The following is a 14,489-nucleotide window of genomic DNA, read 5'->3' on the forward strand; positions in this document are numbered from 1 at the left end:
CTATGAACAGAATTGCACAAGGATTTGTTGGGGTTTCTGTTTTCAGTTCTTTGGGGGACATATGTCTGGCAGTAGACTTGCTGAGTTATATGGTAATTTTATGTTTAACTTTTTGTGGTACTGCTATACTTTTCCACAGAAGCTGTAACATTTTAAATTCCTACCATCAACAAAAGAGGGCTCCAATTACTCTACATCCTTGCCAACACTTATTTTCCCTTCTTTTCTTCTTTCTTACCTTCCTTCCCTTCTGTTTTTTATAGTAATATAAATTTTTTTTATAATAGTGGCGATGAAGTTGTATTTCATAGTGGTTTTGATTTGCATTTCTCTTAATGATTAGGGTCACTGAGCAACTTTTTCAATGCTTATTGGCCATTTGTACAACTTCTCTGGAGAAATGTTTATTCAAGTCCTTTGCTCATTTTCAAACTGGTTTTGTTGTTATCCTTTAAGTCATGATCTATAAATATTTCTTCCCTTTGTTGTCTTTTCACTCTCTTGATAGTATCTTTTGATGCATAAATTTTTAAATTTTGATGAAGTCAAATTTACCTATATTTTCTTTTATTGCCTATGCTTTTGATGTAATATTTAAGAAACTACCAATTCCAAGATCATTAAGATTTGCCCCCATGATCTCTTCTAAGAATTTTATAGTTTTAGGTCTTATGTTTAAGTCTTAAACTCATTTTGAAATAATTTTTGTATATGGTATAAGTTAAGGGTCCAGCTTCATTCTTTTCCATATAGGATCCAGTTGTCCTGGGATAACTTGTTGAAGACACTGTCCTTTCCTCACTGAATGATTTTGGAAGCTTTGTCAAAAATCAATTTACCATATATGGGTGAGTTTATTTTTGAGATTTTTTATTTAATTACATTGGTCTACGTGTTTACATTGCTAATCACATGGTGTTTTGATTACAGTAGCTTTTTAGCTACAGGACTGGAAAAGGTCAGGTTTCATTCCAATCCTAAAGCAGGGCAATGTCAAAGAATGTTCAGACTACTACACAATTGCATTCATCTCACATGCTAGCAAGGGAATGCTCAAAATCCTTCAAGCTAGGCTTCAGTAGTACGTGAACCAACAATTTCTGGTTGTACAAGTTAGATTTAGAAAAGGCAGAGGAAATAGAGATCAAATTGCCAAATCTATAGGACCATAGAAAAAGCAAGGGAATTCCAAAAAAACATCTACTTTTGCTTCACTGACTATGCTAAAGCCTTTGGCTGTATAGATCATAGCAAACTGTGGAAAATTCTTCGAGAGATTGGAATAGCAGACCACCTTACCTGTCTCCTGAGAAAACTACGCAGGTCAAGAAGCAACAGTTAGAACTAGAAATGAAACAATGGACTGGCTCCAAATTGGGAAAGGACTTTGTCAAGGCTGTATATTGTCACCCTGCTTACTTAACTTATATTTGGAGTACCTCATGAAAAATGCTGGACTGGATGAAGCAGGAGCTGGAATTAAGGCAATGGCAACCCACTCCAGTACTCTTGCCTGGAAAATCCCATGGACGGGGAGCCTGGCAGGCTGCAGTCCATGGGGTCGCTAAGAGTCGGGTACAACTGAGCAACTTCACTTTCCCTTTTCACTTTCATGCATTGGAGAAGGAAATGGCAACCCACTCCAGTATTCTTGCCTGGAGAATCCCAGGTACAGAGGAGCCTAGTGAGCTGCCGTCTATGGGGTCGCACAGAGTCAGACACGACTGAAGCGACTTAGCAGCAGCAGCAGCAGCAGCAGCAGCAGGAGAAATATCAATAACCTCAGATATGCAAATGACACCACCATTATGGCAGAAAGCAAAGATGAACTAAAGAGCCTCTTGATGAGGGTGAAAGAGGAGAGTGAAAAAGCTGGCTTAAAACTCAACATTTAAAAAACTAAGATCATGGCATCTAGTCCCATCACTTCATGGCAAACAGATGGGGAAACAATGGAAACAGTGACAGACTTTATTTTCTTGGGCTCTAAAATCACTGCAGATGGTGGTTGCGGCCATGAAATTAAAAGATGCTTGCACCTTGGAAGAAAAGCTATGACAAACCTAGACAGCATATTGAAAAGCAGAGAAACTACTTTGCCAACAAAGGTCCATATAGTCAAAGCTCTTGTTTTTCCCATAGTCGTGTATGGATGTGAGAGCTGGACTATAGAGTAGACTGAGCACTGGAGAATTGATGCTTTCGAACTGTGGTGTTGGAGAAGACTCTTGAGAATCCCTTGAACTGCAAGGAGATCAAACCAGTCAATCCTAAAGGATATCAATCCTGAATATTATTAGAAGGACTGAAGCCGAAGCTCCAATACTCTGGCCATCTGATGCCAAGATCTGACTCATTGGAAAAGATTGTGATGCTGGGAAAGATTGAAGGCAGGAGGAGAAGGGGGTGACAGAGGATGAGATGGTTGAATAGCATCACCTATTCAATGGACATGAATTTGAGTAAACCATGGGAGATAATGAAGGACAGGGAAGCCAGGCGTGTTGCAGTCCATGGGGTCACAAGGAATAGGACAAGACTGAGTGACTGAACAACAACAACTTTTTCGTAAGTTTTCAACTCAGGAAGTATGAGATTTTCGCTGACTTTATTTTTTGCAAGTTTGTTTTGACTATTGAGAGTCCTTGCAATTCCATATGAACTAGGCTGAACTTTCGTACTTCTGCAAAAAATGTCATTGGGATTTCATAAGGATTGCTTTGAATCTGTCAGTTATTTCAAGGAGAAAATTTGTATTTATCTGATTGGGTTGCTACAAGAGAAATTTATTGTCTCAGTTCAGGAGAGTAGACGTCCTTTATCAAGGTGACAGCAAAGTCAGTTTTCAGGGAGAACTCTCCTTTTGTCTTGAAGATGGCTGCCTTCTCACTATGTCCCACATGGCCTGTCCTCAATGTATGTGTATGAAAAGAGTGAGCTCTCTCTTTTATGAAAGACACTGATCCTATTGGATCAGGACCTCACCCTTCTGACCTCATTTAACCCTAAATACTTCCATAAAGGACCTATCTCCAAATACAGTACATTGAAGGTCAGGGCTTCAACATATAGATTTTGGGAGACATTCAGTTCACAACAGTTTTCATCTTAACTATAGTATCTCAATTTAACTTCAGTCTTACAATCCATGAACACAGAGTTTTTCCATTTATTTGTGTTTCATTTAATTTCTTTCAATAATGTTTTATAGTTTTTGGTTCAGAATTCTTGTGCTTCCTTATACTCATCACTAAGTATTTTATTCTTTTTTATGCTAGTGTATATGGAATTGTTTCCTTAATTTCCTTTTCAGATTGTTCTCTGCTAGTGTATATAAGTTTAACTGATTTTTGTCTGTTGATTCTGTGTCCTGCAACTTTTTTATTACTTTAACATGCTTTTTTTCTTCTGGATTCTTTACAATTTTCTACATATAAGATCATATCATCTACCAATAGATATAATTTTACACCTCTCTCCCTTTGGCATTGTTTTATTTCCTTATCTTGTCCAATTTCTTTGACTAGAAATTCCAGTACTATGTTGAATAAAAGCAGACATACTTATCTTGTTCCGGATCTCAGAGGAAAAACATTCAGTCTTTCCCCTTTGGGTATGTTAGACATAGGCTTTTCATATATGGCCTTTATAAGGTTGAGGAAGTTTCTTTCTCTTCCTAGTTCATTGAGTGTTTTTATAAGGATGTTGGATTTTTGTCAAATGGTTTTTTCTGCATCAACTGAGATTACCATGCAATTTTTCCCCTTTCATTCTATTAATGTGGTATATCATTTTGATTGATTTTCATATGATGAACTACCTTTGGGTTCCTGGGATAAATTCCACCTGATGCTGGTGTACAATCCTTTTATTATGGTCATAAATTCAGGATTCAGTGTGTTAGTATTTATTGAGAGATTCTGCATTTATAGTAATAAGGGCCATTGGTCTTTAGTTTTCTTTCTTTCAGTGTCTTGGTCTTGCTGACCTCAAAAGTGTTCCCTCTTTCTTACTTTTTTATGAGTGTTTGAGAAGAATTGGTGCTATTTTTTCTTTAAATGTTTAAAATTCACCTTTGAAGCCATCTGGATTTTTCTCTGTTGGGAAGATTTTGATTATTGATTTATTCTCCTTAGCTGTTAACAGGCTTTCATTGTTTTCTGTTTCTTCTTGAGTCAGTTTTATTAGTTTTTGTTTTTTTCTAGGAATTTGTCCCTTTCATCTGGTTTCTACAGTTGTTCATAGTGTTCTAATGTTCTTTGTTTCTTTTTGTAAAGTTGTAATTTTGTCCCATTTTAATTTCTGATTTTAGTAGGAGTCTTCTCTCTTTTTCTTAATTTAGGTTGTCAGTTTTATTAATCTTTCCAAGAGCCAATTTTGGTTTCACTGGTATTCTCTGTTGTTTTTCTATTTTCTGTTTGTCTCTTTGTTATTTCTTTCTTCTGCTAGCTTTGGATCTTGTTTTTCTCTTTCTAGTTCCTTAAAGTACAGTTAGGTTATTGATATATTAGTTTGCTAGGGCTACCATAACAATATACCATAGACTGATGATCTACATAGCAGAAATGTATTTTCTCACAGTTATAGAGGATGGTATTCCAACATCAAGGTGTGAAGGGGGTTGGCTAACTCTGAGGCCTCTCTCCTTGGCTTGCAGTTGGATGCCTTCTTGCTGATTCTGCATGTGTTTATGCTTGTGGCATGCATGCCTCTGGCTTTTCTTAGTGTCTCCAAATTTCCATTTTACTTTCAACTCTTCCGTGATTTTCATTCTAAAGTGAGTCACTTGTAGACAGCATATAGAACCAAATACTTAGAAGATAAATGTATTTACCCTTCTACTGGAGCTGGGGGTGGTTCAGCTTCCCACAGGCACAGGAGCTAAACAGGCTAGGTTTGAATACCTGAATGAAGGGAGATAGGATGGGGCTTCCCTGATAGCTCAGTTTGTAAACAATCCGCCTGCAATGTAGGACACCCTGGTTCCATTCCTGGGTTGGGAGGATCTGCTGGACAAGGGATAGGCTACTCACTCTAGTATTCTTGGGCTTCCCTGGTGGCTCAGCTGGTAAAGAATCCGCCCGCAATGCGGGAGAGGGAGACCCGAGTTCGATCCTTGGGTTGGGATGATCTCCTGGAGAAGGGAAATGCTACCCACTCCAGTATCCTGGAGAATTCCACGTGCTGTATAGTCCACGGGGTCTCAAAGAGTCGGACACAACTGAGCGACTTTCACTTTCAGGGTGGGCAGCTGCCAACATCCATTAGAAACGGTGAAAGTGAGAACTGGGCGACCAGAGCAGAAGCTAGTAAAGTAGCTGAGGATACACAGATGATGGTGGTGTTAGAGCAGTCGGAGACGGCCAGCTTCAGAGGAATTGGATGTTTGATATGTAGTAAGAAAAGACAGCAATTAACATTCACCATCTGCCCCAATTTTCCTTCCTTTTTTCTTAGAAGCAAATGGAAAAAGAGTTATTTGAATTGGGGAGCTGGCCAGAAGGGAAGAGAAGTCTAGCAAGCAGGCACACCAGGGTGAGAACTGAAGTTCTCTGTTAAGTACTGGAGCAGAGATGATTATTACGCCAAGGCCCATTCCATTCATTAAGTATTAACTGAGTGCCTACTGTGTACAAAGGCTGTACTAGAAAGAGGTCACAGGAGTTTGAAATAAGAGGAAAAGTTTGGGCAACGTTATCCTTGAAGTCTCTTAAACAGCCCATACATAGCAATATATTAATTAAATCACAATACCTTTATATATGTAAATGTTATGTGTGCAGTAATTAATACACAGGCAAAATTTAATTGCATATTTTAGTTCATTAAACAGGTACAGTGAAAGGTTGAATTTGTTTAAATTAAATATGCTTATAAAGCAGTATTAGTACACGAATTAAGCTCCTACGGCAAAATGCAGCGCTCAACGACTGAGTGCATATGTGGGACACAAGGCCAAGGTAGGTATCCTGTCCGTGAACTGACGGTCTATCCTCCCTAGAATGAAAGTTTCCAGGCAGCGCAGCCTCGGAATAAGCCAGCCGCCGCTGCGCCGCTCCTGCACCACGTGACTCATCGGGGGCGGGACGAAGGGCGGAGGCTGCGTGCGCTTCCCAGCGTGCCGCGCAGGGCGGGGCGAGGGGCGGGGCCTACGGAGGAGGCGCGGAGGAGGCGCGGCCGCCACAGGACGCGTCCCTCGGCCCAGCTACCGGATCGGCGCTTCTCGCCTTCAACGGCCGGCCTGCTGCTCCGAGCCCGCGGCGGCGGCGGCGGCTGCAGCGGCGGGCGGCATGAGCGTGTGAGATGCGGCCGCGGGCAGCCCGGACGAGAGCAGCGGTCGCCGCGGTAGCGGAGAAGGCGGGCGCGGCCTCCTCAGCGCGGGGCGCGCAGTGCATGAGGGCGAGCACGCGGGCGCTGGGCAGCCGCCGGCCACGCCGCTTCCATAAACACTTGTTTAGGACTCGTTCGCCCCGCTGAGGCCCCGGCATCCCCTTCATGGAGGCCCCGCCAGACCCCAGGCCCCACGCCTCGGCCGCGGCTCCGCTGCGCGCCCCGGAGGTGGCGCGGCTCCGTGAGGAGCAGGAAAAGGTAACAGGCCGCTCTCCGTCCGCGCTTAAGCCAGTGGTCTCGGGAGGCGCCCGCTCCCCGGCGCGTCCTTGGCGCCCGGTTTCCCCTCCCCGTGGCTGGGGCCTGACCCCCGGCCGACCCCCTGCAGCCCTCAGTGGGCCGCAGCCTTTTGGTCTGGGCCCAGGCCCCCCGGACCCGGAACGAGGGAGAAGCGTAGCCTCTAGGCCTGAAAGCGTGTTAGGAGAAACTTTTGTCACGTGCTTTTGTTGTCTTTTGTCTGGGACCCCTCGACCTTCGAAGGGAGGGGAGGGTTGCGGGAAAAGAGATGTAATAATCTGTTTAACTTCTGTATGAAAGTGGGTTTTAAACCTCAATGCGTACAGCGATGCGTGGGAATATTCTTGGTGAAGGACACGTTCGTAAATGGAAGAGTTCACCTTATTTTTTAAGCCATTTCTCTAATCGTTGCTAAAATGTATACTCTCTTGCAGTGGTAACGCTTCTTGTGCATTTCTAGGTTTAGTTTCGTGTATGTAAAAATTGAATGGTGTTTTGTTAAATTTTAACTTCAATTATATAAATGTTTTAATCTTCTAATAAACAGGAGAGAGTTTTGTATTTCCTAATGGGATTGCATACGAAGTATACCAATTTAAGAGATACAGTATTATTTTAATCTGAGATTTTTAATCTGAGTTTAATTTGAGATTTTTACCCCTCTGGGTTCCTTATCATTTGTTTCTCACCATCTCCGAAAGTTTGAGATTCTTACTTTGAAAGGCAACTTTTAATTTACTTAATATATGTCTTGTGATCTTATTGAGATTATTGTGGTTATAAAGGTTAGGAAGTTGTTCAAAAGTTGTAGACACTGGGAATCCCTAACTTTTCTATTGAGCATTTCTGTATAAAAATGACTACTTACATGGGTAAACAAATCTTTAGCTGGATGAGGGACTTTTCATAGAACCTAAAAAATCCTGGTTTACTTGGAAACAGCCTGCTAGGATAAATTGTGGGAACCTTTCCTTCTGTATTCTGTTTGTTCTAGATTATTTCGTGCGTTGGATTTCACTTTCTGAGAGCCGTTTTTCCTTGGCTTTTTTCAAATTGGGGGTTTGAAAATTCAGGTTCACTGACTGCATTTAAATTGTAAGACAATTTTTTTTACCCCCCCCCCCCCCCCGCCAAGAGAAGAAAAAAGAAAAGACAGTCCTTCATGAAACCAATTTCTGGCAAAAACTATTTACATTTTTTATTTTAGAAAATGTGAAACAGACCCTGGAAAAAGAGTTTTCCTATTGCCTTTCTTTCTGCTGAGGAATTAACTCTATCCTCCTTCACAGTATATGTTTGCATACTGCTGACTTGATAGGTTTTTCTCCCACTTGGCGTGTTGAAAAGAGAAATCCTTAGTTTTATTCTGATGTTAGTGAGCCTGAAATACAAAGGATACGGTTTGGAGTGCTCTGAACAGCTTTCGGGTCTGGTTTCCAGTTGCATTGAAACCTCCCTTCTCAGTTCCAGTCCTGTAGGAACCCAAATAGCAGTTTCAGTAGAAAGTTGAGTATGTTACCAAATTACTTTTCTGTGCAGTGTTAATGTTATTTTCACGTCCCTGGTGACTCAGATGGTAAAGAGTGCCTGTAATGTGGGAGGTCAGGGTTCTCTCCCTGGGTGGGAAAGATCCCCAGGAGAAGGAAATGACAACCCACTGCAGTATTCTTGCCTGGAAAATCCTATGGACGGAGGAGCCTGGTGGGCTACAGTCCATGGGGCTGCAAAGAGTCCGACGCGACTGAGTGATGTAAATCAGTGTTACTTTGGCATATAAAACAAGCATGTGCTTGTCTGTCATGGATGTGTAAGATCATTCTCACTTCATGATAAAGCCTCTGAGTAAATAGCAACAAATATTTTAACCAGTCTGCTTCAGTGGACAGGAGAGACCCATACGGCCACAAAATACACGGGTTGGTTAGCTGTCCTTTAATTACAGTTCAGTGTGGGAAAACTTTATCTAGTAAATAGTTAATAAATAAGTCATATTTTTGTGAGGGACCTAGCAGCTGTAGGAGTACAGTGAACTCTAGTAGGAAATGTTGGGACACTGTTTGAAGGAAAAAGGGAGAAAAAGACAGCAGTGTAGCAGTTAGTATTACTTTATGTTAAATCTAATTAAATGTGCTTTAGGACTTGCTTTTCCCTACAGGGACTCTGAGAGAGAATAAAATACGAAGAAAATGATTTGAATGACTCCCCCCCGCCCCGGCCAGTTTTGGTAGCTAGCTGCTGCTGCTAAGTTGCTTCAGTCGTGTCTGACTCTGTGCGACCCCATAGACGGCAGCCCACCAGGCTCCCCCGTCCCTGGGATTCTCCAGGCAAGAACACTGGAGTGAGTTGCCATTTCCTTCTCCAATGCATGAAAGTGAAAAGTGAAAGTGAAGTCGCTCAGTTGTGTTCGACTCTTAGCGACCCCGTGGACTGCAGCCTACCAGGCTCCTCCGTCCGTGGGATTTTCCAGGCAAGAGTACTGGAGTGGGTTGCCATTGTCTTCTCATGTAGCTAGCTGCTGCTGCTGCTGAGACAAATGAGCTCTTTTTATTCAGTGGATACCTTTGGTTCAGGCCATTGTTTTCTCTGGAAATCTTGATTAACAATGGCTCCTAGATAAAGAGGCTTTCCTGATAGCTTAGTTGGTAAAGAATCTGCTTGCAGTGCAGGAGGTCTCAGTTCAATTCCTGAATCAGGAAGATCTGCTGGAGAAGGGCTAGGCTACCCACTCCAGTATTCCTGGTCTTCCCTTTTGACTCAGCTGGTAAAGAATCTGCCTGCAATGTGGGAGATCTGGGTTCGATCCCTGGATTGGGAAGATCAAGCTTTTACCTGGCTAGGTAGAGATGGTTTAAATGTTGCTCATAGATTTTTTGCTTTTTAATTCAAGTAAGGAATATAGCACATTTTACCTTGGTTCCCTCTGTTTTTTCCTTGATTGTCCTTTGGAGCATTGAGTACTGTAAAATAGTAACGTAAGGGGAAAGACAGAGGAGAGGCAAGGATGATCCACAACTTCAATGAATGACATCAGTAGTAAATGGATAGGATGAAGTATTTAAATATTGTTCTCATTAATGGCATCACTGCTGACGTTTTCAAAAAATTTTTTTTGGTGAAAACTTCTGTTTGTTTTATTTTTAAGAATCTAGCAAAAAGACATGCACAGAAAGGTTTCCTGCAGATTTGTTTATAATAATGAAAAAAGCTAAAAATTCAACATTAGGGGATTGGTATGAGGAGACTTTTATGCAGTTATTAAAAATTATAGAACAGTATGTGGTGTGGTTAATTATGTTTATGTGTGTTAGAATGGCCAAAAGTTCATTCAGGTATGAACTTTTTGGCCAATCCAGTATATACATATTAACACTTTATATAGGTGAGTGAAGTTGCTCAGTCGTGTCCGACTCTTTGCGACCCCATGGATTGTGGCCTACCTGGCTCCTCAGTCTATGGAATTTTCCAGGCAAGAATACTGGAGTGGGTTGGCATTTCCTTCTCCAGGGGATCTTCCCAACCCAGGGATCGAACCCGGGTCTCCCGCACTGCAGGCAGACGCTTTACTGTCTGAGCAATGTACCACTAAATGTTTTAAAAGCACACAATTTCATTTCTTATTTACCTAAAAGTGAGTGCATTGAATAGGATTTTTTTTTTACCTAATTAATGAAAGCTGGGATGTTGTATCTTTTAATTGCTAAATACTTTCTGGGCCTAACAAATGTTTCTTTGTTGGTTTGAACACCAGTTAAGCAGGTGTATTTCTTTTTCCGGAATGGATTGATGTAGTTTATTCAAATATCTATCCTAGATGGTTGCCGTTTCTTTTTCCTTGGAGATTTTATTTACTGTTAGTTCTCAGAAGATACAGGGACAAGAGGGAACTTGGATCATCTCCACGCCCCACCCGCTTTTTTTCGTTTAGCTAAATCAGTTTTTACCAACATCAGTGAAGTATTTGGTGGAAAAAATGAAATCTACTTAGGAGCCTCTCTGGACTAATTTACTTGTTTCTAGGTATTTTTAAATTTCTTTCTGATTTTTTTCAGTCATCCATTAGTTATTTAGTAGCATGTTGTTCAGCCTCTATGCATCTGTGTTTTTCTTCATGTAATTGATTTCTAATCTCATACCGTTGTGGTCAGAAAAGATTCTTGATATAATTTTAATTTTCTGAGATTTACTGAGGCTTGAGTTGTAATAGCTCAGTTGGTAAAAAATCTGGCTGCGATGCAGGAGACCTTGGTTTGATTCCTGGGTTGGGAAGATCCGCTGGAGAAAGGATAGGCTACCCTCTCCAGTATTCTTGGGCTTCCCTGGTGGCTCAGCTGGTAAAGAATCCACCTGCAATGTGGGAGACCTGGGTTCGATCTGTAAGTTGGGAAGGTCCCCTGGAGAAAGGAAAGGCTACCCACTCCAGTATTCTGGCCTGGAGAATTCAATGGACTGTATAGTCCATGGGGTTACAAAGAGTTGGACACAACTGAGTGACTTTCACTTTGATGATTTTAATTTTCTGAGATTTACTGAGGCTTGATTTGTGACCCAAGATGGTGGAGAATGTTCTCTATGCACTTAAGAAGAACGTGTATGCTGCTGCTTTTGGATGGAATGTCCTATAAATATCAATTAAGTCTGTCTGGTCTAATGTGTTATTTAAGGCTTGTGTTTCCTTATTAATTTTTTTGTCTGGATGAGCTATCCTTTGGTGTAAGGTGGACTGTTAAAGTCCCCCACTATTATTGTGTTACTGTTGATTTCCTGTTCTATGGTATAGTTAGCATTTGCCTTGTGTATTGAGGTGCTCCTGCATTGAGTGCATATTTATTTACAACTGTCATATTGTCTTGTTGGGTTAATCCCTTGATCATTATGTAGTGTCCAAATTACAATTTCTTGTAATTGTCCTTGTTTTAAAGTCATTTTGTCGGATATGAGTATTGCTACTTCAACTTTCTTTTGATTTCCTTTTGCATGGAATATCTTTTTCCATCCCCTCACTTTCAGTCTGTATGGGTCCCTGGGTTTAAAGTAGGTCTCTTGTAGACAGTGTGTATATGGATCTTGTTTTTGTATCCATTTAGCCAATCTGTGTCTTTTGGTTGGAGCATTTAATCCACTTATATTTAAAAGGTAATTATTGATTTGTATGTTCCTTTTGACATTTTCTTAATTGTTTTGGGTTTGTTTCTGTAGGTCTTTTTCTTCTCATGTGTTTCCCACCTAGAGAAAGTCCTTTAGCGTTTATCGCAAAGCTGTTTTGGTGGTGATGAGTTCTCTTAGCTTTTGCTCCTCCTCAAAGCTTTTGATTTCTCTCTTGAATGTGAATGAGATCCTTGCTGGGTAGGGTAATCTGCAGGTTTTCCCCTTTCATCACTTTAAATATATTTTGCCACTCACTTCTGGCCTGCAGAGTTCGTGTTGAAAAATCAGCTGCTAACCTTATGGGGATTCCCTTGTATGTTATTTATTGCTTTTCCCTTGCTGGTTTTAATATTTTTTCTTTGAATTTAGTTTTTGTTAGTTTGATTAAATGTGTCTTGATGTGTTTCTTCTTGGGCTAATCCTGTATGGGATTCTCTGACCTTCCTGGACTTGGGTGACTATTTCCTTTCTCATGTTAGGGAAGTTTCCAACTATAATCTCTTCAAATATTTGTTCAGATTGTTTTTGTTTCTCTTCTTCTGGGACCCCCGTAACACAAATGTTGGTGCCTTTCATGTTGTCCCAGAGGTCTTTGAGACCGTTCTCATTTCTTTTCAGTCTTTCTCTTTATTCTGCTCCTTGGCAGCTGTTTGCAGCATTCTGTTTTCCAACTCACTTATCCGTCCTTCTGCCTCAGTTATTCCGTTGATTCCTTCTAGTGTATTTTTTCATTTTAGTTACTGTGTTGCTCATCACTGTTTGTTCTTTAGTTCTTCTAGGTCCTTGTTGAATATTTCTTGTATCTTCTCGATCCATGAGTCCACTCTGTTTCTAAGATCTTGGATCATCTTTACTAACATTACTCTGAATTCTTTTTCAAGTACCTTGCCTATTTCCTCTTCATTTATTTGGTCTTGTGGATTTTTGCCTTGCTCCTTTGTCTGCAGCATGTTTCTGTGTTGTCTGATTTTGTCTTAACTTACTGTGTTAGGACTTCCCTGGTGGCTCAGATGGTAAAGCGTCTGCCTACAATGTGGGATACCCGGGTTCGATCCCTGGGTTGGGAAGATTCTCTGGAGAAGGCAGTGGCAACCCACTCCAGTACTCTTGCCTGGAAAATCCCATGGATGGAGGAGCCTGGTAGGCTATAGTCAGTGGGGTTGCAAAGAGTCAGACACAACTGAGTGGCTAAGCTAAACTTACTGTGTTTGTGGTCTCTCTTTCGCAGGCTCCAGGGTTGCAGTTCCTCTTGTTTCTGGTGTCTGCCCCTTGGTGGGTGAGGTTGGTCCAGGGGCCTGTGTCGACTTCCCGGTGGGAGGTAGTGTGCCTGTGCTTTGGTGGGTGGAATTGAGTCTTGTCTCTCGGACAGGCAGGGCTGCATCAGGTGGTGTGTTTTGGAGTGTCTGTGAGCTCAGTACCCTGGAGAAGGAAATGGCAACCCATTCCAGTGTTCTTGCCTGGGGAGTCTTATAGACAGAGGAGCCTGGAGGGCTGTGGTCCATGGGGTTGCCAAGAATTGAACACGACTGAGGTGACTTAGCACACAGGCACAGGAGCTTAGTATGACTTTAGGCAGCCTGTCTGCGGATCGATGGGACTGTGTTCCTGTCTTGCTGGTTGTTTGGCATAAAGCGTCCGGCACTGGAGCCTACAGGCAGTTGGATGGAGCTGGGTGATGGAGATCTCTGGTGGAGCTCACACTGATTAATATTTCCTTGGGCCAGGAATTTTCTGGTGGTCCAACGTCTTGGACTCAGTGCCCTTTGCGTGCCACAGTCGATGGCACCTTGCTTCTGTAGCGGCCTGTATTTCTCCTGAAAACTTTCCTGGTTGTGGAGCTCCTTACTCCTGTCCCTTCAGGCTCTCTCTTCACAACCAACAGCTGTCCCCTCTTTGGGTCCACTCTCCAAAACCCCACTTCCCTGCACCCTGGCCCTGGCTGCAGCAGAAGATACGTGACTGAGGCTAGGGTGTATAGGGCTGTAGCATGGGCCATGCCTGCAGTTCTTACTTTGTAGACCGCTTGCTGCCTTCTTCTCTGGTCACTTAGTCTCCTTTTTGCCCCAGCTCATCCCCACCATGAATGGGCTTTTCTGAGCATGAGCTTCTCCTCGCCTTCAGCATGTCTCTGCCAGGGCTGCAGTTCCTCTGCCTTTCCTCTCTCTCTTCTTTAGTTCCTATTTATTTATTTTTTCAATTTTTATTCATTTTAGTTTTTCTTTTATGTATTTTTAGTCTTTTTATCATCCTATGAGGCTGCGTGGGATTTTTCTTTCCTTTCATGTGTTTGAGGTCATCTGCTAGTGTTTAGCGGAGAAGGCAGTGGCACCCCACTCCAGTACTCTTGCCTGGAAAATCCCATGGACGGAGGAGCCTGGTAGGCTGCAGTCCACGGGGTCGCTAAGAGTCGGACACGACTGAGCAACTTCACTTTCACTTTTCACTTTCATGCATTGGAGAAGGAAATGGCAACCTACTCCAGTGTTCTTGCCTGGAGAATAATCCCAGGGACGGGGGAGCCTTTTGGGCTGCCGTCTATGGGGTCACACACAGTCAGACACGACTGAAGCGACTTAGCAGCAGCTAGTGTTTAGCAGGTGCTTTGTGAGAATTGTGCCACATGTAAATGTATTCTTGACGTGCTTGTGAGGAGAGGCGAATTCCGTGTCTTCCATTTTTGCTATCTTGCCTCCTTCCCCAATTGTTGAAACTTGAAAAAG

General features: G+C 42.2%; 1 protein-coding gene across 2 annotated transcripts in view; it reads left to right on the forward strand.

Moving 5' to 3' along the window:
• Positions 1-14,489, forward strand: part of URI1 (URI1 prefoldin like chaperone) — a 75,332-nt gene that overhangs the window by 6,058 nt on the left and 54,785 nt on the right. The window contains exon 1 of one of the 2 annotated variants that reach the window (XM_061387858.1): positions 6,133-6,588. The exons of the other annotated variant lie outside the window; for it this stretch is intronic. Coding sequence (XP_061243842.1) covers positions 6,496-6,588 — 93 coding nt within the window. The 5' untranslated portion in view covers positions 6,133-6,495. Of the gene's footprint in view, positions 1-6,132; positions 6,589-14,489 lie in introns of those variants that run through there. 2 annotated transcript variants of the gene reach the window in all.

This window comes from Bos javanicus, chromosome 18, assembly GCF_032452875.1.
Source record: "Bos javanicus breed banteng chromosome 18, ARS-OSU_banteng_1.0, whole genome shotgun sequence".
NCBI lineage: Eukaryota > Metazoa > Chordata > Mammalia > Artiodactyla > Bovidae > Bos > Bos javanicus.